The 25,639-nt window shown below is 47.7% G+C and overlaps 1 protein-coding gene across 1 annotated transcript in view; it reads left to right on the plus strand.

The window, feature by feature from the left end:
- The first annotated feature begins 5,955 nt into the window (after nt 1-5,955).
- The window catches only part of KLHL40 (kelch like family member 40), a 55,268-nt gene continuing 35,584 nt past the window's right edge, over nt 5,956-25,639 (plus strand). Inside the window, exon 1 of the mRNA XM_069647764.1 lies at nt 5,956-7,215. Within this exon, the coding sequence (XP_069503865.1) occupies nt 6,082-7,215 (1,134 nt within the window). The 5' untranslated portion in view covers nt 5,956-6,081. The remainder of the gene's footprint in view (nt 7,216-25,639) is intronic.

A 25,639-nucleotide genomic window follows, 5' to 3' on the forward strand; every position in this document is an offset into this window, starting at 1 on the left:
GTGGGTGATGACGTTTTACACATTTTCAGCACACTGGTCATTGGCGATGGTGCAGACATATAACAACTGAACAAAGACGTCCTTACAGCACATTCCATAACACAGTTGAATCCGGACTACAAAACCTTCAATTTATGCACCACAGTACAGATTGAGGATGAAACACTGGATGCTTACCACACAAGGCTTAGGAAACTAGCACTCTTGTGTGAATTCAACAACATTGAAAAGGAAATAAGGTGCCAGATCATCAACGGTATGCACTCAGAGGAACTGCGCAGAATGGTGTTGGGCGAAAAAGGCATCACCCTAGCCAGGATACTTGAATATGGACGCCAAAGAGAGCTATCACATGTGATGACGGCACACATGGGCACCACGCTACAGAAGCTTCAACTGGCGCCAACGACAATGGTGATAGCACAGATCTCCAACCACCAAACACAGAGAGAAGACTACAACGAGGTGATCAAATTCACTAAGATGGCAACTGAGAATCCCGGGGCCTACCGAGTGTGGATGGTGCGGTGGAGCATGCCATGGAAGGAGAAACTGCCCAGCGCAGGGAACCACGGGTGGGGCATGTGGCCGGAATGACCACTACGCACATGCCTGCAGATCCTCAGGGCAGCCTCATCGCTCACAACTGCAACAAGCTAAATCCTTCTCCAAGAAAAAGGATCAAGCAGATACTCGTCACATAGCGGCTGACAACTCGTAGACAGACGAATCTGGAGATGACAATGGTGAGACAGTGACAGATGTGGGGACTGGGAGAACGAGGAAGAGGAGCAAGGTCCATCTGATCTCAGCACTTAATCACAGAAGCAAAGAAAAAGAAACAGAGAAGGCACAAATGCCTTGTGTCCATACAGGGCCTAGAGACACGCATGACGATAGACACAGGAGCATCAGTAAATGTCATGCCATCGACAAAGTTCCAGACACGACGTCCTCGATCTGACCTCAAGTCAACTGAAACACTCTTGTTCGCCTACGGAAGCAAGATGCCACTATCAATGGAAGGACGCTTCAGAAAGGAACTACATCAGACAGTCATCAAATCAAAGATATATGTTGTTAATGCTGGAATCGAATGCCTGCTTAGTGGGGATGCAGCAAGAGACCTAGGACTGATGCGGTTCATCTGCAACATCAGAGACTCAATGGACGTCTCCGACCTCCTAGAGAAGCACCCGGGCATCCTCAATGGCATCAGACGTTTGAAAGGCAAGCTCAGAAAACTTCACATCAACCAGGCGGTACAGCCCTGGGCGGTACGCCACATGAGAACTCCATTTCATGTGAGAGACCTGGTCACAAAGGAGATACACAAACTTGAAAAGGTTGGCATTATTGAACAATTCACAGGACCAATGCCCTGGGTTTCGCCTATGGTGGTGACGAAGAAACTGAAGCAACCGGGAAAAGTAAGGATTTGCATTGACATGCGCCTACCAAATGCAGCAATAAAAAGGGAGCGACACATCACCCCCACGTTAGATGAGATAATTACGGACCTCAATGCCGGATACCACCAGTTGAAACTACACCGTGACTCAAGGTATATTACAACCTTCTCCACCCACCTCGGTCTGTGGCGGTACAAGAGACTGAGTTTCGGCATCTCCTCAGCGGCGGAGGTGTTCCAGCGGGCCATCCAGGAAGTGATCCAGGGAATCCCTGGAGTGCTGAATGTCAGTGACGACATCCTCATCCACACCAGCGACAGGCAGGAACATATGCATCGCCTCGAGATGGTGATTAGCGGGCTGGAGACTGCAGGCCTAACCATCAACTGGGACAAATGCGAGTTCCTGAAAGAAGAGATAATATTCTCCGGGTACGTTTTCAACAGTGAGCTGACCCACAAAAGGTGGCGGACATAAAGGAGCCCCCGCCCGAGTACGCAGTTTCTTGGGGATGGCAACCTGGCAACAATGTCTGAGCCACTCAGGGAGCTCACCAGGTCAAACACCAAATGGGACTGGAGCTCTGAATGCCAGGAGGCATTCGGCCAAATCAAGACGTCTCTGTCATCAGAAACAATAATGCCATATTACGACCCAACGTTGATGACTGAACTATATGTCGATGCTAGCCCTGTTGGCCTTGGGCCATCCTGATCCAATAATCATGGACAGGCGAAACAAAGCCCATTGCATATACCTCCCAAGCCCTCGCGCCCACCAAACAGCGATACTCGCACATCAAAAAGGAGGGCATAGCAGTGCTCTGGGGCTGCCGCCATTTCCACATCTACATCTATGGATGGAAATTCAGGGCCTATACAGATCACAAGCCACTCATCCTGATCTTCACAGGGTCATCGGCACACCCTACGGCCAGAATTGGGAAGTGGCTGCTCCACCTTCAGCAGTATGAGCTCGAGTTGGCCTACTAAGTGGGCACAGAAAATCCAGTGGATATCCTATCCAGGAACCCAAGGGCCGCGACCCTGGGGGAAGTGAGTGAAGCAGAGGAAACGGAAGGGCACATATGCCAAATCATACACACCATGAAGCCCAAGGCGGTCGGCATCAAAGACATTGTGGAGGCCACGCACAATTATTTCTGCAACATAGTGAAGAACACTATCATATCCGGTGATTGGAAATCATTCCTACGCCACATACATAACCGCACGCCAGCGGCCAGAGACTTCCTTACCAGCATATTCCGAGTACGACAGGAATTGTCGATCACCAGCGAAAGGCTGATCCTGAGGGGAACCCACATAGTGATCCCCAGAAGCCTGCAGGACAGAATTGTGGCACTGGTACACTAAGGCCACCAGGGAATGGTCGGGACAAATGCCAGAATACAACACCAGGTGTGGTTTCCTCACATTGACACCAAGGTAGAGCAGGTCATTACATCCTGCCACCCTTGCCAAATCACAGGAGCACCTCCAAACCCTGACCCTGAGCCAATACATTCGGCAGAGCGGGGATCTTCAAGGTGGGACGCCATCAGCGTCGACTTCTGCACACTGTAGGAAGGAACATACCTGCTGGTGGCCAATGACGACCACTCACGATACCCAGAAGTGGAGATCATATCCTTGACAGCAGCAGAGACCGTAATACCTGCACTCGAGAAGATATTCGCAACACATGGCCTGCCAATCAGAAGCGACAATGGACCACCATTCCAGCGGACGGAGCTCAGGAAATACCTGGATGATTTTGCACATCAAACATAACCACATCACGCCCCGGTGGTCACAGACGAATGGCGATTTGGAAAGATTCATGCGGACAATCAACAAAGCGTTATGCATATCCAAGGCTCAAAACAGCCCCTGTAGAGTGGATCTATACAGATTCCTATGGAATTACCGGGTGACGCCCCACAGCTCCACCAACATTCCCCCAGCGGACCTCATGTACGGGACGTTGGTAAACTCAACCATACCACACAACCTGAGCAGGGGAGTAGAGCTTTTTGACAGTGACCGCACCCAACAAAGGAGAGTTGCAGCAAACGAATACATGAGGGACAGGAGACATGCAAAAAGGTTGAGAAACAAAGTCGGCGATCATGTATTGGTGCTGCAGAACCCTACAAAGTCCAAGTTGGAAACACAGTATAACTGCACACCCTGGACAGTGACCGAAATGGTAGGAACAATGGTGACAGCGGCACGAGGACAACAGACGATCGCCAGGAATGCTTCTTCATTCAAGAGGGTGCCCCAGCAAATGTGGACTGATGAAGACAGTCCCAGGCAGAGGCAGAGCTGCCACCACACGCTTCGAGTCAGTGTCGCTTCTCCCTCGCCTCAGTGAGTGGAGAGCCCGAGGAGCAACCAGAAGGATCTGAGGGGGCGTATCCAGAAGATGGAGGTGAGCCAGAGGGGGGACATAGCCCTGGACAGCTTCCCGGCAGAGGCCCAGCAGGTATAACCTAAGGGCAGCCTTGAAGGCTCCAGAGAGGCTAAGAGTCTATGAGTGGTGAAATGACAAGGTGGAGAGCGTGGAACTGTGCCGGACTAGATTTGCACAGGACAGTTAGTGATGTTGTTTGATGTGGTTAACGTGTTTAGTTGCGTTTGGTTAGAAAGGAGGAATGTTAGATATGCCTCACATTCCGCATGTGCTGTGACATGAGGCGCACTAGAAATAAAAGGACCTGCCCTGACGGAAGGCAGGTGTCTCCGGGCACGAGAGAAAGCAAGCGTGTTGTGCCCTTTGTCTGCTCCCCAGCTGGGCCGCCGATGCAAGCCCTGCTCAGCCCAGTAGGTAGGAACATAATTTCTGGGTCCGTTATGAATAGTAGCACCGGTAGCAGATAGGCACAGACACAACAACTGCAAGCACTGCTTCAGCGCTGATATAGTGGATCAAAGAACACTTCTGCCCCCAGTCTCTGCCTCGGTTACAATGTAGCTGGTGTTCATGGTCCGTTATGAATAGCAGTATGGTAGCAAGTAGGAACAGGAACAACTGCAAGCACTGCTTCAGCACTGTCCTCAGCTGATATAGTGGATCAAAGCACACTTCCGCCTGCAGTCTCCGCCTCCGTCACTAGATAGCTGGTGATCGTGGTCCGTTATTAATAGCAACACTGGTAGCAGGTACAGAAGCAGCAATTTCATTTAAGTTTTTCTCCTATTTTTAAGACAAACCTCAGATATCAAGATCCTGAAACACACCTTCTAAAAGGGTCAGTATCCCACAAAAACGGATCATGTTATTTGAATTCATACCACGTGCTGCCATGTGCACGCCCTCTAGGACTCTGACGATTCTGAAAGAGAGGGAGGTGGATTAGGCTAGGTTTGGGCGAGGAGGGAACATACAAGATAGCTTTGCTGTTGTGTTGAAGCCTACAGACCAGAACTACGAGCTCTGTGTGTGTCAGTTTCCAGGTGTTCTGTGTGGGCAGCATAGAGGCATTTGTGTCCAGAAAGGGCACTGTGTGCGTTTCTGCATTTTAAAAAAATGGCTTTGATATAGGAAGCACAACAAAACCTGAAATGTGCCAATCCATGCACCACCCTGAGTGGGTATCAGGTAATATTATCCCCATATATATGGTCGCCGTAAATAATATTGCCGGGAAAAGGTTGTGGCGATATTATATGGGTGACCATATATATGGGGACAGGGGCACAAAAAAAACATTTAAAAAAAAATTCCATGCAATAATGTCGCCACAAAAAACGGCCATTTTTAGGTGATATTTTTGCATGGCGAGATTTTTGTGGCAACATTATTACATGGAACCCCTGAGTGGGACACAGTACTGAACCCAAGTTCTGTACACCTCTATCAACAACACATCTCTTTTATTAAAAGCAGGGCCTCAATCTTGAAGTTGTAAAGTGCTGTCCAAAAAAAATCAAAAACACAGGCAGCATTTCATGTGTTGTTTTGTTGATGATACACTAATGAGGTGGCACGAAAAAGAAATGGAAAAACACGTATTGCCATGCGCAGTAAAAAAAAGGGTACGTAATCCATGAAAATAGAGAAGATGTGGATATAGAAATTCTTCATGAGAAACATGTTTTGCTGCACACAATAACAAACTCTGCAGACCTTGTGCATAACTTTAAATATTACTTTGCCAGCCAGTGATACATATTTCTCAAAGATGTTCGACAATCCCAGATGTCCCAATGTTCAGGTTGTGCCCCATATTGAGGTTGTACTCATGGCATGGGTGAATTAAAGGATTGTTGTACAAGTCGACTCATGTGTTAAATTTAAACCTGGAACTATCATAGCATCGTCACATCTCCCTCCAATGACATGCGTCACACACGCTGCCATGGCTAGGCCTTTTTCTGGGACGTCCAGTCAGTGTGAGCAGCTGTTCGCCCGCCAGCCGCCCGATGTGTCATGCTTAAATCTGATCCCCTTACACAGGCACCAGGGGGCACTGGCTTTGTAGTACCTGGGCTATATATAAAGACGGAGTCTGAAACTGAAGCACCCTACCAGCTGCACCCGAAAGTATTTCAGATTCCAGGTTCGCCAACTGCTTTGGAGGCCAGGGAGTTTTTGACCGGCATGCGCACGTCCGAATAAGTCTTTCGCTGTCCAGTCAGAGGCGTGTGCGGTCGTCTTCAACATGGCGCTGCCAGTGGACCAGGCCGAGGAGCTCCGTCTCTACCAGCAAACTCTCCTTCAAGACGGGCTGAACGACATGCTGGAGCATGACAATTTCATTGACTGCGTCTTGAAGATCAAAGAGAAGGAGTTCCCGTGTCACAGGTTGGTGCTGGCAGCGTGCAGTCCTTACTTCCGGGCCATGTTCCTTTCGGAAATGGAGGAGAGCAAGAAACGGGAAATTAGCCTGGAAGATGTTGACCCGGAAGTTATGGGCAAGATACTCCACTATATCTACACTTCAGAGATAGATATTACCGAGAAGAACGTACAGGACATTTTTTCTGTGGCCAACATGTTTCAGATCCCATCCATTTTCACTGTCTGCGTGTCCTTCTTGCAGAAAAAGCTCTGCCTTAGTAACTGCTTAGCCATTTTTCGACTGGGCTTGATGCTGGACTCCGCTAGACTTGCCGTAGCGGCTAGAGACTTCTTGTGCAACCGCTTCATGCTCATAGCACGCGATGAGGACTTTTACCAGGTGTCCCCCGACGAGTTGATCGCCATCATTTCCAGTGACTCCCTCAACGTCGAGAAGGAAGAGATTGTCTTCGAGATTGTCATGAAGTGGGCTGCCAAGGAAAAAGAGAGCCGGGTGAAGGCGCTGCCGGTTGTTTTTGAGAGCATCCGCTTCAGGCTAATGCCGCCAGATTTTGTGAGGGACCACGTGGAAGCTCACCCAATAGTCAAATCGAGTCCAGAACTCCTCAAGAAGCTTCAAGTTGTGAAGGAAGCCGCAGAAGGGAATTTACCAACTGTGAAAAGGAAGAAGGCCAGCGACAAAGAAGGCACAAAGAATGAGGTCAACGGTGAAGTGGACGAGGAGGAGGAGGACGATGAAGCGGCCCTGCCAGGAATATTAAATGACACTATGCGCTTCGGGATGTTTCTGGCAGACCTCATTTTCATGATCAGTGACACTGGCGCGGTGGCCTATGACCCCGCCAACAATGAGTGCTATTTCGCTTCGCTCTCAGCTCAGATCCCTAAAAATCACATCAGTCTGGTGACGAAGGAGAACCAGATCTTTGTGGCCGGCGGACTTTATTTCAATGAGGAGAACAAAGAAGACCCCCTAAGCTCCTACTTTTTACAGGTAGGAGTCTCCTCTTTGTCTTTTGCTGTCAGGGACATTTTGTAGAAAGTGGTTATTGCGAAAGTAGACTGCCAATGTTAGCACTTATGTGCTCTTGGGTCCCCGTCATGCAATTTTCTACTTTTTCAAACCTTTTACTATCAGTTTTGTAAAAGATATAAATGGTGTCTGCAACTAATGCTTTGCAAGCTGAATATAAAAAGTATTCCTATAGAATCTGCCTGCTTTTAGCAGGTGCTGTTGCTCCTGTTTGTAATTTGGCAGCGTAGACTTCGTACATTTGCCCAGGTGTAGGCAGGTCGTTGTTGCCAAATTTTCATCATTTATATGGAGGAGTGCAAATATACAGGGGAAAAGGCAGTCTACAAGCGTGCCTGATGCCTTGTGCCCTGCTTTTAATTGTGAACGTTGCTTACCGTGCGCATATGTTCAGCAGCATGCACAATTACAAGTAAACGCTGCCCCACATGTGATCATGTCGGCCAGCATTTAATTGTAATTGTACATGCTGCCTGCCGTACCAGCATGGCAGGCAGCATGTACAATGGATCCCGGTGGGGTCTGCTTGCTTTATGCTGGTGCATAAAGGCGGTGGACTCCATAAGGATCTCCAGCATTTGCAGCGTTATGAAAATCCATGCTGGTGCAAATGCTGGATCACTTCTATGGCCAGAGGAAGGAAGGCAGAGGATATGCAAGATGTGTACTGCCCCTCCTCTCTGCGATACAAATGATTGAAAATGTGGCGTGGCATGAATGAAAGGCGTTAAAGTCTTCCTTAAGGCTTTTAAGCATTTTATTCACTTTACGGGTACATGGAATGTGAGCTCTCCAGTGTATTTTACAGAAAGGTTTTAGAAAAAGTTGCCATTGGAGAAGTACAGGTTTCCACCATGTTTGTCTCCCAAATGCATATTTGGGTAGAGGTAAAAATATGCAGACATCCCATTCAGATTTCAAAGTCCTAATCATGTGCTAGACTCTTGAATACTGCATGAGGTAACTAACATATGGCTTAAAATTAGGCAGGTGGTAAAGAAAATTGTGTTTTTACCATTCCACCGTGACTCGTTAAGAGCCCTTAAATTAGGTTAAGTTTCTGCGATAAGAAGAAAAATAGGGCAACCCATTGGTCCCGCTGTATTTTTCCTGCCGTTGTTTTCTATGCAGCTATGAAGTTAAGAACCCATATTTCTGTGACATTGAGTTTAATTTCTAAGTATCATGTGTGTTCCCAGCTGCTCCTGGTGGGAAGCTCATTTCCGCTCAAAAACTACCCATTTGCCCAAAGCTCAGATTTAACCCCATGTGCACATGTCCAGTTAGTTTGTGACCAGCACCCTGTTAGGTTGCACTGCCAGTAATGAGGAGACCTGGCTATGGAAATTTAAAACAAGCACTGGCAAAGTCCATTGTGTTGGCATTTGTGTAGGCATGAGACAGGCATTTTCCAGGCACACAGCACATAGCCAATAAACAACATTGCCATACATTAAACGAGGTGGCAAATGGTGTTAGTACCAGGGTATTTTATGGCAGTGCCTGGCAAATCCCTATGTAATGCCTATACAAGTGCCAAAACTGTTGGCTTTGCCAATTCCTGTTTTTTTAAAAACAGGAATTCACTTCAAGGAACAGACGCAAGGACATACATGCTGCTTGTGAATCCAGTGGATGAAGGCACTCTTGGTTAAGACATTTTTACCACACCCAGAGCATGTTTTCTACTGTAATTAAGACATTTTCTTGCAGAAGACTGCTTAGAAATAACCATTGCAACCCCTTAAAAACACAGAGCTAGGACTGGGGCCTCTTTGTGCTGCGCTGTGGCCTGCCAGAACGGCATGTTGGTTTATGGGGAAAAGAATGTGTGCAAGTAGTCAAACTATGTTGCCCTCTGCTCCAAACTCACCCTTGCGTCACACTAACCCCATACTAAGCATCAGTGCCCCCTCAATACAGACCCAGTACCTGCGTCCTGACTTTTCTCCATTCCAGCCCAACACTGTCTTTTCCAACTGTACTACCAACAATGAAGGAAACAGTGAAAAAGATACACCTTAAACGACGACCATTATTTTCATTGTTCCTCACACCATGCAGCTGACATGCTCGGAACACTAGGCGCCCCAGCCCCTACTGATTGCCTTCACACATAGCCAACCTTCTCCCAACAATATGCCTGCACGCACAGCCGTTTCTGCAGTAATTTCGCGTTCATTGTGGATAATTGGGAAAAACAGATAATCCCTATAGTTCGGGGCTATGTGGAGGCTCTGGAAAAGGTGTCATGCCCCAAGCAGGCTATTCAAATAAACACAAGAAAACCGGTGCCTGTGAAATAGCTCACCATGATGTGAAACTAGAGTGTTCCTGCAGGACCCATGTTCGAACCTCGAGTAGGTGGGGGAAGCAAAAACACAAAACTGCCCTTCTCTGGTGTGCAGGAACGGTGCTCCCTTTACTTTGGTTACAAAAATGAAGGGAACGATGGTGGATTTAACCAAACGTTGTACTCTTTAGTTCGAGCCCACTTTGACCTCTGGCCTTGGGCCACACTCTGTGTGCCACTGCTCGGAAGGTGGCGGGGTGTGGGAATTACTGTGCATCAAGCTGACAGCTGATGCTGTTCCTATCCTTTCATACTCCACATTGGATAGATATGATGAAACATCTTTGATAGGGTAGGGGCAATTACCCCCAAGGTTCTTGATCAGAACCTGGCTTGAGACATCTTTCCAACGGACCACAAAAGAGTTTTGCAAACTACAGTTTTACAAAATGATATATATGTGGGGGTCGTGGATGTGCTTGACCTCAGAACAGACTGCCATAGCTCAGGACACGGTATAGCCGGTGTGCACTCGGTAATCAAGTGAGCTATCAAACGAATGTGAGTTAATCATCCATTGAAAAATGCACCTGGTAAGGAAGGTTGAAAAAGCTACACATCATTAAAATGTATCATTTAAAATCAAACTATTCTAAGAAGTTGAATCAAATCCAAAGAGATAAGCGTAGATACGAATCCATGTAACATAGCGAGCGCTGGGGGGGAGGGGAGGGCAAAGTGATGCCAGTGCTCTTTTGCCACCCTTGACACACAATGGAGCAAATTCAGGCAGGGTGCATTCCTTGGCCTTCCAGTGAGTTCCTGTGTTCACAAACGGGGTGCACGTGGAAATCCTGGACGAGCAAAGCATCCCAATGGTACATTTTTGAACAGTTGCAAGGGAAGGTGCAATGCTGAGAAGGTGCATTAGAACTTCCCACGGGCCAGTAGTAGAATGCACCACTGTTGTCCCACGTGCATTTCATTTCCTTCCGCAGGAGGAAATCACAGCTGGGGGAAAAAGAATTGCATAATTTCATTCAGGGGTTGCCCCACACTCTGGTGATAAACCCTCCTACCAAGTGAGGATATAATATATCTATTAGACCAAAAAGAAGGGACACATACTTAATCGATCAACATCACACGTTACCCTGGGCTATCTTTACATAGTAGGAAGCAAGAGTAAATTAAGTTGCTACTACGTGTGTGTTTCAAGTATTGATGAACCTGATTCTGTGTGCTAGAAAAACTACCTTTTAACATTGTATACTTTTATGTCGTGTATATGTGTTTTTTAATGTTTTTGGTACTTGTGCTATGAATAAGGAATTGAATTAAAAAAACTTGATTTTTTTTTTATAGAAGTGGTAATAATTGTTTCATTAGATTATACACAGCCCATATTTGCTAAGTGGCTGTTGGCAGTGTTTCTAATACTGAGGGTAACGTGTGATGTTGATCGATTAAGTATGTGTCCCTTCTTTTTGGTCTAACTGAAAAAGAATTGCAAAATGCCGTAATACTTGCGACGTGGCAATTCATTTTTTATTTTTTGCATTTTTTAATTTATTTATTATGGTGTTCTTGGCTAAAACAAGCCTTAGACACAAATTCAATGTTACCACATGTTCAGATTTTTTTGGACTGCTCCAACCGCCTGACAGTCTTAAAAGGTCCTGGATACGAAAAAAATGCATTTTTAAATGAAATGACAGGACATGCAGAAATTCCTTGCAAATACAGACAACTCACGCAATGAACATCATCTTCAAAAGGCGTGTTCATATGCAACAGCCAGCACGGACTATGTGTACGTGCACGAGACATGCTTTTGCTTTTTAGGTCAATGCGCAGAATTAACCTCTTATAAGGTGATGAGGGAGGGGTAAAGACATTGAATAGGACATCAAGTGACGTCACAATGCACTGAGCATGTTTTGATTGCTTAGGCCTTGCCAGAATGTCTTGCAGGGAGGCACCCTTATAAATGTCTACAGTGAAAACACAACCCCTTTTGGGAAAGTACATGCCATTCTCTTGTGTTGTTTGACCAAATAAAGACACACCGGAGCATGCCCAGTGAAAGTAAACCAGGTTGTTTCTGATTTGTAGTTATGCCGATATTTCAAATTGACCAAAAAGGTCAGGCTTAGATAAAATGTAAGTAAATCAAATTATAGCGTCATAACCTTATATTAAAATCCAGAATGAACAGCAATGTATCTGCTATAACAGAGAGCGTCGGGTTTTCACTGACGCATGTGGCCTTAGTAAGGCATCTAACATTCGAAATCTGCAACATTCTTGTTCCAATGTAGCGCCCTGATATTCACAGACGAGAAAGCGACCTGTAAAACACGCTTCCCTAGTACACAGATATAGCCACACAGGCACCCACACTCTCACTAATTTCACACGCATAAACGCGAAAATCTACTCAATGTCGCAAACGCCTAAAATGTAACACTGCTTTCAGCTAATTCGAACCTTGCTTCGTAAAATACCACCTTTAAAGCGGGCAGATCTACTGTGTACAGTAAACCACTGCAAAATGGCCACCATTGCCGATATTTCCAATCCATTCCGTTCACTCCCACTGTTAAATGCTAGCATTTCCCTACAACAAATACTACAATATAAGTTTCAATTCACTGTAGCAGGAAAAGCTTTTAAGCCAAGAGGGGCTAAATAAGGGAAATGCAAACACTTCAAAACATCCTTGCTTCATTTGGGATCAGTAGACTATATACATATAGAGAGGCCTGGCAAATAAACCACCAAACTTTCAGAACTGCCAAGCACATTCTTGAGCGCCTCACGCATCCAAGATTACATTGTGTTCTAATTTAAATTACAATTCTCCTAATCTGTCTTGGAAAGAGAAACAAATCCGCCTAACAGGACTGCCTAACAGGACTGATATGCACCCATGCTATAACAAAACATTCTTCCCCAGCTGCATGCCTCCCTCCCTCCTTGCGCTGCTCCCGCTTCCTCATCTTCTTATCTTCCCCTCATTCATTTTCTTTCTTCCAGCAGTCTGGAAACCCGGTTACAAGGTCACAGCATGAAACTCCAGGGATAAAAGGCTAGGCACTCCAATATTACTATGGTGGTGATTTGGCTTAGTATTAAAACATATTACCTGCACGACCTGCTTCCTCGTCCCAGTACTTACCTCCTCCTTTACAGGAATCTTTTTTTTCCTCTGAGATATAATACCTCCTATTTGCCCAGAATCCCTTAGACAAGAACCGACATATTCCCGGGGCAGGGCCCTGGGGAGAAATGTTGCAGGTCCTCCTTGGTTCGTCCTCAAGCAGGCAGTGGAGCACACCAAGTCAGGCAAGCTCTTGGATCCCGTGCATGGTGAGGGGGTCCAGTTGAATGTTCTTCCTCTTTGATAGAATGAGGCCTTTGCTGATCCCCTGATCTGATGGAGGGATGCGTCTGTCCACATGCAAGCCCCAGGCTGGAGCTGTTCCCAGGGCTCTCAGATGAACAGTTTCATATCGAGGGGCTGCATGATTGCCGGGGGACACTCGCATAGTGGGACCTCCTTCTGCTGGGGGCCTGTACCTGAGCAGCTTTGGGAGCTGGCATTTTCTTACAGGAGACACGGCAACCATATGCCATGGTACCAGTATGCCGAGTCTTCATTTGGACCACTACTGCGGAGGACCCTGAAGGGACAGAGAATCTTGCCAGTGCAGACCTGTACCTGAGTGGCATTGGGAGCCGCTATTTGCATAGGGCGATGCTGCAACCCTTGGTGATGTTATCGGGTTGCCACATCCCCATTGGAAACACTCCTCCTTTTGGCATTTATAGAGCCTGGTTGGCTTCGTGCGTATGATTGATGGAAATCAGAGAGCATTTGGCAACGTTTCTTTTAAGCAGAGAGTGCGTTTGGGAGGACCTCCTTGGGTCTGCTCCTGATCGGATAGGGGAACACAAGAGAAGAAGAAACCTTTTGAAAACGTTGAGGATTCCTCTAGTTCAGACAAGAGAGTCTGAAAGAACAGGAAAGCTGTGAAAATAAAAAAATGGAACTTACTCCAGGAAGTAATGAAGCAGGCCATTCAGGTGTCTGGTGGAAGAAAGAAGAGACAGTGTGGTCCCTTTAAGCTCCTCTTCGTCTTCCTGCTATTCAGTATCAAAGATGTCTTCATCTACCTCTTGTGGTCTCTCTGAATTGGATGAGGAGGCAGAGGGAAAATATGTGGACTGGGAAGAGGTAGAGGGTGGGGTGGCATGGGATACTCTGAGCTGGCAGTGCAGGGAGGCTCTGCAGACCCACAAATCAGGGAATATAAACATATGAGATGGGTCTCCCACTGATTTTGGATATTAAGGATCCTTAAGGAATGAAAGGATCCAGAGTACATTTCTATAACACTTGTCATGGAAAAATGATACCCTTTGAAGGGCACAGAATCCTTTCTCCCGGAAGCAGTCGAAACCGATGACATCTTAGCCAGTCTGGTGGGAAAGTCCTCCATGGCAACAGAAGAAGCAGCAGTGTGCAATCCAGTGGACATACAGTCAAATACAGCCGTTAAAAAGGTCGATGTAGGTGCTCATCTAGCCCTTAATGCCAATGTTTTGGCCCCTATACAGCTGAAGCAGGCCTGGGAGGATTAAACATTTGAACAAGGCCCTGGAAGATGGATCCATCTGCGCTCCTATGCAGAGACAAGTGAAAAAGCAAACGTTCCTCCTTCACCACCCGACACAAGACTTCAGGGTTTAAGACCCGGGCACATGTTTCAGGAGGCAGAACCAGACCATTTGGCAAGACTCAGGAATGTCAGAATCTCCTCTGCAATCCCAGAAGTCCTGATAACTACAGACGGATGGTAGGTGGAAAACTCCACCACTTTTTCTGGTTTGGGGAAGGGGGTCTGCAGACGCCTGGGCCCTTCAGACTTTCTGGTGGGGATACATAATAGAGTTCTTTACCCCTCTCCCTATGCAATCAAACATGATCCTAACACCTGTTCCAAGAAGCAGACTCCAGAGGAAAGCCATGTCCAGAGCCATCTGGGAGATGCTGCTGATGAAAAGGCTATTTCTAGAGTTCACCAGGATGAGCAGGATCTGGGGTTCTACTCTCAGGTGTTTCTGATCCCAAAACCTTTGACAGGATGAGACTAGATCTAAAAGTCGTCAATGTACATGTGAAAGGGGAGAGTTTCAATATAGGAACTCTTCAGAAACTTATCCTGCTGCTAGTGAAGGATGACTGCTGGGTGTCAGTGGAGCATCAGGATGCATACTGCCATGTGGCCATCAGGTCTTCCTAACAAGAATTTCTCAGGTTTTCCATGGAGGACAGTCATTATCAGTTCCATTTTCTTCCATTTGGTGTGTTTACAATGTTAGTAGCTCCGTTGGCTGGCTTGCCTTTATCTGCAAAGGATCCAGATGTTCCCCTATTTAGAAGTTTGGTTGCTCAAAGCGGGCCAAAGGAGGACAGTACAATCTCACCTCATCCAGGTCTGTAGGACCCTTCAGAACTGGTGGTTTCTAGTAAATTTGCAGAAATCTCATCTGGTTCCTTCTTAAGATCTAATCTGTATAGGGGTTCAATTCTGCACACAATAAGGGAAAGTACGTCTTCCTGAAGAAATGGCTATTAGCCCTCAGGCACTCCTGACCAGAATTCCTGGGAACTATTGGGTTTCAGCACAAGAACGTTTGATGGTTCAGGGTCACATTGTTTCTTGTGTCTTCTTGGTCCCCTTGGCATGTCATCACCTCAGACCCCTGGTCTCCCATCGCCTGAGTCATTGGCTCCCTGTCTCCCATGCCAGCATCACAGGACCCGAGAAAGATTGGTGATGTGCATGGGGAAACTCAGAAGGGGGATAGACCTAAAGAACATCTTCAAAACCATGTTTAACACTTATGCCAGTATCCTGTCAATTCAGGAGAAATGGATCCAGGAAGATCTCCTTGGGTCCTCAAATTGGAGGGCGTTGTCTGCTATTCGCAGGACTCTGCAGAAATTCTATCGTCGGATAAGGGGCCGGGCTGTTCTGATCAGGATGGACAACACCACAGCCATGGTGTATATCAATTGCCAGGGGGAATCAGGGTCTGTTTCCCTGAATGCCTTAGCTTGGAAAATAGAGTCCGGAGCGGAAAGTCACCTACAGTCCTTAGAGGCAGTTCACATACGAGGGGTGGAGATTTCTGAGGCAGACTGCTTCAGCTGGATCTTTAACAGCTCTCTGTATTTATCCCTATTAGACAGGTTCTTCTCTGAAATTTGGTAAAAATTTGGGACGCCCATCTTAGACCTGTTTGCCTCCTTTGCGTCAGTGAAGGTTGGCAGAATCTGCTCCCGGTACCAGACAGTGGTTGCATGGGGGGTGGCTGATTTGAATCTGTAATGCCCACAGGGGTTGCTATATGCCTTCCCTCCCATCCCCCTAATTGTCAGGGTGGTCTGGAAGATCAGGGAGCGTAGGGCAACAGTAATCCTAGCTGTTCACTATTGGCCTCAAAGGGGGTGGGTCACTCTCTTATGGATCTTCAGTCGCAGGGGATTTGGAAGATCCCAACATGGCCTTGCCCTCTACAAGCCAGTCAGGTGTCTGGGACCCACCTGATCCAAAGGTCAGTTTGCGCATTGAGAGGGGATATTCTAGGGGGGCTTAGGCCTTTGTTATCAGGTGGCAGAGACTATTCTTCATTTAAAAACGGCTGACCTACTTGAAGGCCCACAATAGGCATTGGATCAATTGTCTGAAATGATGTCAAAAATGAGATACCCTGCCCTTCACTGTAGTATTGTGGTCATTCTTCAGTTTCTCTAGGATGGGTTTGATAAAGGACTGGAAAGGGCCATTCGTCACACCCAGTGGGTGACTCTTAAGGCTCTGAAGGGGGTCACAGAGGGCAGATTGGAAGGAGAAGATCTGGTAGGGATGTTAAGAGCCTTGCTTCTTCTAGGCCTCCAACTTACAGGGGTTCACCTCCATGGGATCTACCTTTGGGATTAATATTCTTGCATTGTCTTCCTTTTTTGTCACTTGATCAGATTGACATTAAACACCTTACACTTAAGACAGCATTTTGGTTACCATTACTTCTGTCCATAGATTGGGGGAAATTGGAGCCCTTTTGTGCAGACCACTCTTTCTTTGGGTTCACCCGGAGGTATTGGTGTTGAGATGTGACCATACATTTCTCCCTAAAGAGGTATCCAATTGTCACACCTCTCATGATGTGTTTCTCCCTGCATCTTTCAAGACCCCAGAACCCTGCAGAAGAAGTGTGGCCCGCTGATGTGAGGAGTGCGTCCCTGGAGTAACTTAACAGAACTGAGGTCTTTAGGAAATCTCACAATCGTTTGTTGACATTTGGTGTGGCTGGGCCGGGCAGGAAGTCTTCAGTGGTATCATTCAGCCATTGGGTCTGTACTGTTATTTCCATGGTGTACAAGCCATCTGGATTACTCAGACCTGAACATGTGCAGGGGCGATCTACTAGAGCTATTGCAGCTTATTGGGCATACGCTCGGGGGGTTTCCGTAGAGGAGATATGTAGGGCTGTCTCCTGGGCAGATATAAATAGGTTCATTAGACAATGTAGATTGAACGTGGATAACTGTAGAGATGGCTCCTTTGGAGTGGGGGTGCTTCACGTTGGAAGGGAATTATTAACCATAGTGTTATGGTACTAAAGCTGGTGATAGGATGGATGCAGCACCTGAGTGTATGATCGGGTCCCTTCCTCTATTTACTGCTTGGGTACACTTAACCGTATGTACTGGAATGAGGAAGAGGAACGTGGAGATAATTCCTCCATTACTTACTGGTTATCTTCATTACTCCTAGCCCTACATTTCCTCTTCACAGTACTGTCGACCTTACTCGCCCTCTCCTGGGCGTGGAAGGTTTCATGATCGAGAACAGGAATTTGTAACTAAGGGATTGTGGGTAAATGGGAAAGTATTATACCTAAGAGTAAAAACAATTTAAATAAACGGATTTTGTGAAGAGGCGAGCATCAAAGGTAAGTACTATGACGAGGAAGAATAGGTCTAGGACTAATGAAGATGATTAGTAAGTAATTAGGACATTAGCATAACATAACATAAAATATCAATATTTAAAAACACACAAGCGATCAGTAATAAATCACCAATGCACACTTAATGCCACACATGTATTCACACTAAAACTTACATGCAAACACACATGCACGATAAAACATGTTCCTTTATCCTAACTCCTTAACTGCATTAATTTAATTGTACAAACTGCTAGTCGAGCAGAGTCGAGCAGTCTCTGCAGTCTCGGGTAGTGAGGAGATCGGTCTCATCAGCAAGAGCGTCCCAGCACCCGAGAAGCGCAATCAGTGGGAAAAGTTGAGAGGGCTGCGAGCAGCGAGCAACAGTGACAAGTGTGTGATGGTGTCCCCCGTGCCTCGGGCCGCCCCGTACTAGCATTCGCACGCATGCACACTCAGACAACAGTGAACACACGTCCGTTCGTTCCAAGGTCCCGGCAGCATCTGCCGCACGGACCGCCTTTATTTGAAACGTGCATGCGTGGCCATAACGAGGCTCGCGCATGCGCACACCCAGTTAAAGACGTATCATCCCTTTTTTTCTTTAAAAATATAGTGCAAAAACTCACAACTTGAACAGGCTTAAATAACAAACATTAACTTTTCTTAACAGTAGTTTATTGGCCTCGGGCAGTCACCTGTTCAGTCTCATGAGTCCAGGACTTAGTCCTTGAGCCGAACTGGTAAGTTGCGTCCTTGTCGCGCAGGGTACCGCCGCTCCACTCTCGGATTTGGTGGCGGGGTACTGACTGCCTGTGGTGGATCCACGGACGGGTCCTCTTCAGGGAGCTCAGCACTGTTCTCGTGTCGTGAGGGCCCCAACGGCTCAGCATGTCCGGGCCGGATGTCGATCTTCTTGAAAAATGATTGGTTGCGGGTGATAGTTCCTCTTTCGCTCGCAGCGGTAATCATGGACCCCTTGACATGGGTGACAACCCACGGGTGTGGCTCATAAGGCAAAGACAACTTTCCTTCGGGCCTGCGGTTGCGTACCAGAACTGAGTCTCCCACCACTATCTCCTTGTCTTGCAGCCTTCTCGTTCCGCTCTCCTTCTCGTTGTGGGCCTCACGCTCTTTTCTCACTCTGTAATTGTCTATAACCCCCTGCTCACGCCCTCCCACTTCCGGGAGGAGCCCTCTCGGACATCGCCCAAACAGAGCCTCTGCTGGGGCCACTCCGGTGGACTGGTGAGGGGTCGTCTTGTACTCTCTGAGAAACTCGAAAAGATTCCTCTTCAGTTCTCCTCCACTGTTTGCTGCGATGCGAAACACCTTGTTGAGCGTTCTCATAAGCCTTTCGGCCTCTCCATTTGCCCGGAGCCAGAGTGGTGACACCTTCCGGTGCTGTATACCCCTTTCTCTCAGATACTGCCCAAATTGGTGTCCAGTAAATGCTGGTCCATTGTCCGAGCAGAGAACTTCCGGGAGGCCATGCGTGGCAAACATTTTTTCTAACGCCAGAATAGTATGGTCACTGGCCGTTGAATCCACGAGCTCCACCTCCGGATATCTCGACCACTGGTCCACTAGCACTAAGAAGTACATGCCCCTTCCGGTCGACCCAAAGTCAGCATGGACCGTACCCCATGGCTTCTCACTCCGCTCCATGGAGTTGATCGGTGGCGCTCTTTCCAGGGACTTGCTGCTTGGCACGGCAAACATCCTTTCACGTGCGCCTCAACAAGGCCCTCCAGATCTGGAAACCATACTTTTGGTCGCAGTCTTGCCTTCGTTTTTGCCACACCCTGGTGTCCAGTGTGGGCCAGCTCCAGGACTCGAGCCCTCAGCGACCATGGTACAACAATTTGCCTGCCTCTTAGCAGCAAACCATCCTCGGAGATGGAGAGTACATCACACATTTTCCATAGTGCCTGGAGGTCCCTCTGGGCTCGGTCTTCCCTCCTTGTGTTGTTCTGTAGGATATCTCTCCATTCCCCACTCCTAATCGCAGCTTGGATGATCTGGAAAACCTCGTCGTTCACCGACTCCTGTGCCACAACATTTCTGTCCAGCGGCACCGGCATGGCACACTCCATAATGTTGTGGATGAATTCTTGGCTCTCCACCACTTCCCCATGTCCATCTTCCCTTTCCTTGTTGGGGTGGCGGGACAGGTAGTCTGCCGGATTGTTCGTCCCCGGGCGGTATACCAATTTGACCCCATATTCAATAAGGGCGAGCATCCACTGCTCTATCCGGGGAGGTGGCTTTGAAGACGCACCCGCTAGGATGGGCAGAAGTGGCTTATGATCCGTTATAACAGTCACGGGTTTCCCGAAAATGTACAACCTAAAGTGTCTGCAGCCCCACAGGATAGCTAGGGCCTCACTCTTAATCTGAGAGTAGCATCTCTCCGTCTCCGTGAGGGCTTTGCTCGCATATGCAATGGATAGCATTTCGCCTCTCGCATCCGCTTGCATTAGGACTGCCCCCAAGCCGACTGGACTCGCATCCACCACCATCTCGGATTCGGCTGTGGGGTCAAAATACGCCACCGTGTCCTGGTCAGACAGCACCCTCTTGATCGCCAGAAATGCCTCTTGTTCTCTTTTGTCCCACATCCAGGCAGCGTCGTTCTTTGTCAGGGCCCGGAGCGGTTCAGAGAGGGATGCCAGCCCCTTGATGAATCGGCCGCAATAATTAACCATCCCCAGAAAACTGCGGACTTCCGTTGGCGACTGGGGGGCGGCAGCCTCGCGGATATCCCTGACTTTTTCCAGATCCGGGGACACCCCGTTCTCATGAAACATGAAACCAAAGAACCTAATACGGTCCTTGAAGAACTCGCATGTCTCACGATGTGAAGTGAGGCCAAGGTCTTTCAGTCTCTGCGGGGTTGCCTCCAAACGTTTCATGTGCTCAGCATGCGATGTGGCAAAGATCAAAATATCGTCACTCATATTTATCACTCCCTTGAGGCCTGCCAGAGCGCCCCTGATGGCATTTTGAAAGACCTCCGTGGCAGAGGATATCCCGAAGCGAAGGCGCTTGAATTGGTACAGAACTTCGTGTGTGGTAAAGGTGGTAATGTACCTCGAGTCTGTGTGCAGCTCCAGTTGGTGGTATCCTGCCCTCAGATCCAGCTTGGAGAATATCCTGGCTCCCTGCAGTTCGCCGATAATGTCATCTAGCGGGGGTGTCAGGTGGCGTTCACGCTTAATGGCTGCATTGGGCAACCGCATGTCCACGCAGATGCATACCTTGCCCGGTTGTTTGGGCTTCGGCGCCACAACTATCGGCGAGACCCATGGAGTCGGCCCCTCCACCCTTTCGATGATGTCCATGCTGATGAGTGCTTTGAGCTCATCTTCGACCTGGGAACGAAGGTGGAACGGAATGCGTCGGTGCTTCAGCGCTATCGGGCGAATGGTGTCGTCTATATGCAGTCGCACTGGCTCTGCTTTCAGTCTGCCAATCCCATGGAAGGTATCCGCAAACCTCTCCAAAAGTGAAGTAATGTCCCCTTGGTAGACCGCAAGCGCAAAATGAACAAGGTCCACCGCTTCCGAGGCCGCACAAATCAACAGGGACCGTGGGCTGACATCTGTGACGAAAAACCTTGCTTTAATCGCCTTGTCACCTCGGGATATGGGAGCCACAAACACCCCTTTTATGGGCAAGGGAGTGTCACCCCCGAACGTGAAAATTTTGGCCCTTGACTTGTCCAGTGGAGGAGGACCTGGGATGGCCTCATAATGTTCAGTGGCCAGCACACACACCAAGGCCCCATTGTCAATTAGCACCTGTGTAGGAACCCCTTGAATGTCCACGACGCATGTCAGTTGTCTGCGTTTCTTGGTCCCTGTTGCCAAATTCGAGATGAAGAAGACTTCTCCATCCTCCTCCTCCTCTTCTACGATGTTGAGCCTCTGGGTGTCCTACTCCACTGCAGCGATATTGCGTTGTCTCCTAAACCCACCGCTTAGCCTGGCGGGCCCTCTGTGTGCAACCGGGGCAGCAGCTCTACACATCCTGGCATAGTGCCCTGGCGTGTTGCATCTCCCGCAGAGCCTTTATTTAGCTGGACAGTCCTCTGAATGTGGTAAGTCATACCCACAATATTGACAAATGGCAGAACCACCTTGCGGTGTTGTTGGTTCCTGTCTCTTTTGGCTCCACCTCGGTTTTGCCTGAGGTTGTCTCTCTATGGCAAAAGCGTCCTCATGCTTGCCTGGGCGTACAGCAGCATCCATCTTGCCTCCTCTACTTTCGGCCAGTTTGTACACCCTTCCACTGTCTAATATCTGTGCTAGAGACATGCCCGGCTCCCTCAGGACCTGCCTCCGCAGTTTACCTGAGCTGCAAGCTTGAATTAGTTGATGGCAGACCATTAATTCTGCATCCGTCCATCTGCACGTGGTGGCTAGCTGTCTTAAGCATGCACAAAATTGATCCAATGATTCATCCTCATGCTGCTTTTCTCCGCACATGACAAACCTGTCAAAGTCAATGTTGGATAAAGGAATAAAATGGTCCTTAAGTGCAGTTTTGACAGCATCGTAAGTCACCACCGGTTAGGTGAAGGATTCATAAATGCGCAATACTTCTGTCCCGCTGAGTATAGTAGTGTCACCACTTTGGCATCATTGTCCGTTTCCCCAGTGGCCGCAAAAAACATATCAAGTTTTTTGATCCATAAAAGCCATCTCGGGCCCAGTTTTGAGGGTGGGCCTGAAGTGTCAAATTCTTGGTTGTAAGGAGCCATGCTGCCTTCTCACCACACTCGCCGCCGCAGGAGCTTCTCCGTCGCTGTCCGCCATCTTCACAGGTCGCACAGGCACCTCAATCTGTATTAGAGGTCGCAAACCTGGCTAAATTCGGATTCGACGTACCAGAACCCTTGGGCTGAGATGCTGTGATGATGTGCTGTGGCTTCCTCTCTCCCACAACCTGTTTGTACAGGCCGAAGTGCAGTCCCCTTTTTTGTTTTAGGAGACTTGCAGAGTGTCCAAAAATTGAGGAGATGTTCACCTCAGTATTTAGGCAGCGCACGTGCACCCTCGCGGGCCGCAACTACCATCAATACCAAAAACGAAATGGCCGCCATTACACGTGTGAGGTTCGTAATACACGAGAAGATGAAATACCCATGGCGACACGTTTGTAGCGTTTCTCTCCCCGTCTCCTGCCTCGTCGCCAATGTGATGGTGTCCCCCGTGCCTCGGGCCGCCCCGTACTAGCATTCGCACGCATGTACACTCAGACAACAGTGAACACACGTCCGTTCGTTCCATGGTCCCGGCAGCATCTGCCGCACGGACCGTCTTTATTTCAAACGCGCATGCATGTCCATAACGAGGCTTGCGCATGCGCACACCCAGTTAAAGACGTAACAAAGTGGACCGGGCACTCGCCGACAAGGCAAAATGTGAGACGGCTTGTGATCAGTGTCCATGCTGGTGTGTGAGGTGAAAACTCTGTCTCCTGCACCTCTCCCTTGTGGAAGCATCTCACCAATTATCACAAATGTGCCATAGGAAACAATGTCAGTGACTGTAATCTCACCGCCTAGCATTACTATGAGCAATCATGATCAAACGATATTGTGTTTATTACTCGGGCAAGTAGACGATAGGAGGGGGGCATAAGAGGCGCAGCAGTGTCTGCACCAGTACAAACGTTCTCTGCACCGGTGATAATTAGCCAAACTGATATCGTAACTGTTGGACGCATAGAATCTACTCAAATACATGACAAACTATTGAAGCCAAGCGACCTCATCTTTGACTTCAATAAATAGATCAGAGATTGCATGTGCAAGGAGCCCACTGACCAATCATCATTCGACGAGAAACCTCTGGGATGAACATGCCACAGAACAGATCGTAGCCCCCGCCCAGTCGCTCACAATCATGCCAAGACTTGCCCTAGCACTACTCCATGACCCTGGCTCTCGTAAACGTGCAGAGACAACGTTGGTTGTTTCACGAAAAAAGTAATCCCATGTAGAAGACGATTGCGTGTTTTTAGAAGTTATTTTCACTCGTCTTGACTCTCCTGAAGACCAGCGATTTACTGCATGCAATCAATCTGTGGGTCACATGAGCACCCCCTAATGGACATCCTATTGATTTATTGACCCAACACTGCAATCTAGCAGCGCGGTATCCTGAGATATTGCTGAAATTAGAATGACATTTGCTTGGCAAAAAAGATTAAGTGACTCAGCATATGACACGCGCAAGACGCCAACTAACAAGGACAAGGAAACACCAGCTTTGCCCCGAGTGCTCCACTACAACCGCAAACGATGGGGGATCTGAGGTCTGATCACTCCCTGACTCACAAAATGTATTTGTAGCCTGAATTGACCGTGGCTGTTGCCCCGTGACTTGAACGCCCCATGTACAGAGAATATCTCCTAAATGAAACCCGATGGGCCTCGTCTTCATCATCAGATTCTTCCGAAATTGAAAGCAATATTGACCACATCCCTCGATTTGAATGTGATCATCAAGTATCAGATGTAACATTGGCTCAAATTCAGACCAATATAATGTCTTCTTTAACAATTGCACTAAATAGGTTCACCAAACTGTTTGAAGGTATGACTGACACTGTGAAAGACCAAGCCACTCTCTTGGTCATGACGCATACCAAATGAATCTTTCACAACAGAGGTACAAAGGTGGCTGGACAGAGAAGCTGAACTGTCAGCACAGTGGCAGGGAAGACTATGCAACCTAGCACGACCTGGCACGAAACAAGGAGGGCAATAAAACCATCATGATGGCTGCCATTCTAGAGTCAGCGAAATGGCTTAGATCTTCGCATGAGAAAGATTTCTGTCGACGAAAATCATCCAGTGCTTGGGCTCAGACTTTGTGACCTCTCATCACCACCAATTGCTAGAAACTGAGATGCTTCAAAACCTAAAGGAAACTCAGAGCCGCCCTCCAGATCGTTTGTGGTGGTCTATTCCCCGATCGAGCGAAGAGGCGGAGAGAGCACAGAATGTAACATTAAGGGAGGACACCTCTTCAGCAGTTGAGACTAGTGATTGTGTACCGATACAAGAAATGACAATTTCGACCACAATCTCAGTGCTACCACCGAGCCCGGAGAAAGACTTCCCGAGACCCTTAATGACAAATCCACCACAAGTGAGCTCGAAAGCAGTATATTTAAAAGCGTGTTCCATCTTTGAAACCTTCAACAGACAGCAAATGGCACCTGAGAGAACAGAAGGGAAACATGGAAAAAAGTAAAAGAAATCTCAAAATTTAAAGTAAAACAAAGTCAAGTGGATCCCACACCTTTTTGAGAAACTTGACTATCCCGCCGAGAGCCAAAATTGACCCACCCTTATTCAATAAGGGGGATACTAAGAGAGCCAGCAATGGCAAGAACATACAAGCTAATCAACGAGAGGAATATGTATCTCCTTCTAATAAGGCGGTCATCACTTAACATCTTTTAGATGAAGACGGCTCTGACCTTCCGGCTTTGACAGACCTCATGGCATACTCTGATGAAGAGTTCCAGGTACTCGGTGAGAGAGTCAAAAGGGGAGAAGATCAATAATCTCTTCGAGATATATAAGTGTGATCTCAGATAAGGAATCCCAAGAAAAACAGAGAACTCTTTTCGGACCTTGGAAGAAAAAAGACAAGCTCTGGCACAGAAAGTTTTCCTCCCCAGGTTTCCCAGTCCCTAATAGCCCTGTGAACTGGTGCCAACGCTAAAGTCGGAAACTACCTCAACATCTACGATCAGACCATGAGCGCACAACAGTGGTACTTGAGAGACTACTGACCTCTAAAGATGGTCGAATTCTAAACTGAGCCAATGTATTAAAATATTTGCATTGAAGTCCCAGATTATGAGACATTGTGACTGATGACATTCAAATAGTACAGTTTGTAAATGAGTCGCGTCTTGACTGGGTCATAATGCACGCACTTTGATTTGTGGCTGATAACAACAACTTTGCTGGGTGATGCTTCAAAGTTACAACGACAGCACCTGTACCATCATGGAGCTTGAATGGAAATAAACAAACAAAGA

The sequence above is a fragment of the Ambystoma mexicanum genome, chromosome 2q (genome assembly GCF_040938575.1).
Source record: "Ambystoma mexicanum isolate Mex_15411 chromosome 2q, UKY_AmexF1_1, whole genome shotgun sequence".
Classification (NCBI taxonomy): Eukaryota; Metazoa; Chordata; class Amphibia; order Caudata; family Ambystomatidae; genus Ambystoma; species Ambystoma mexicanum.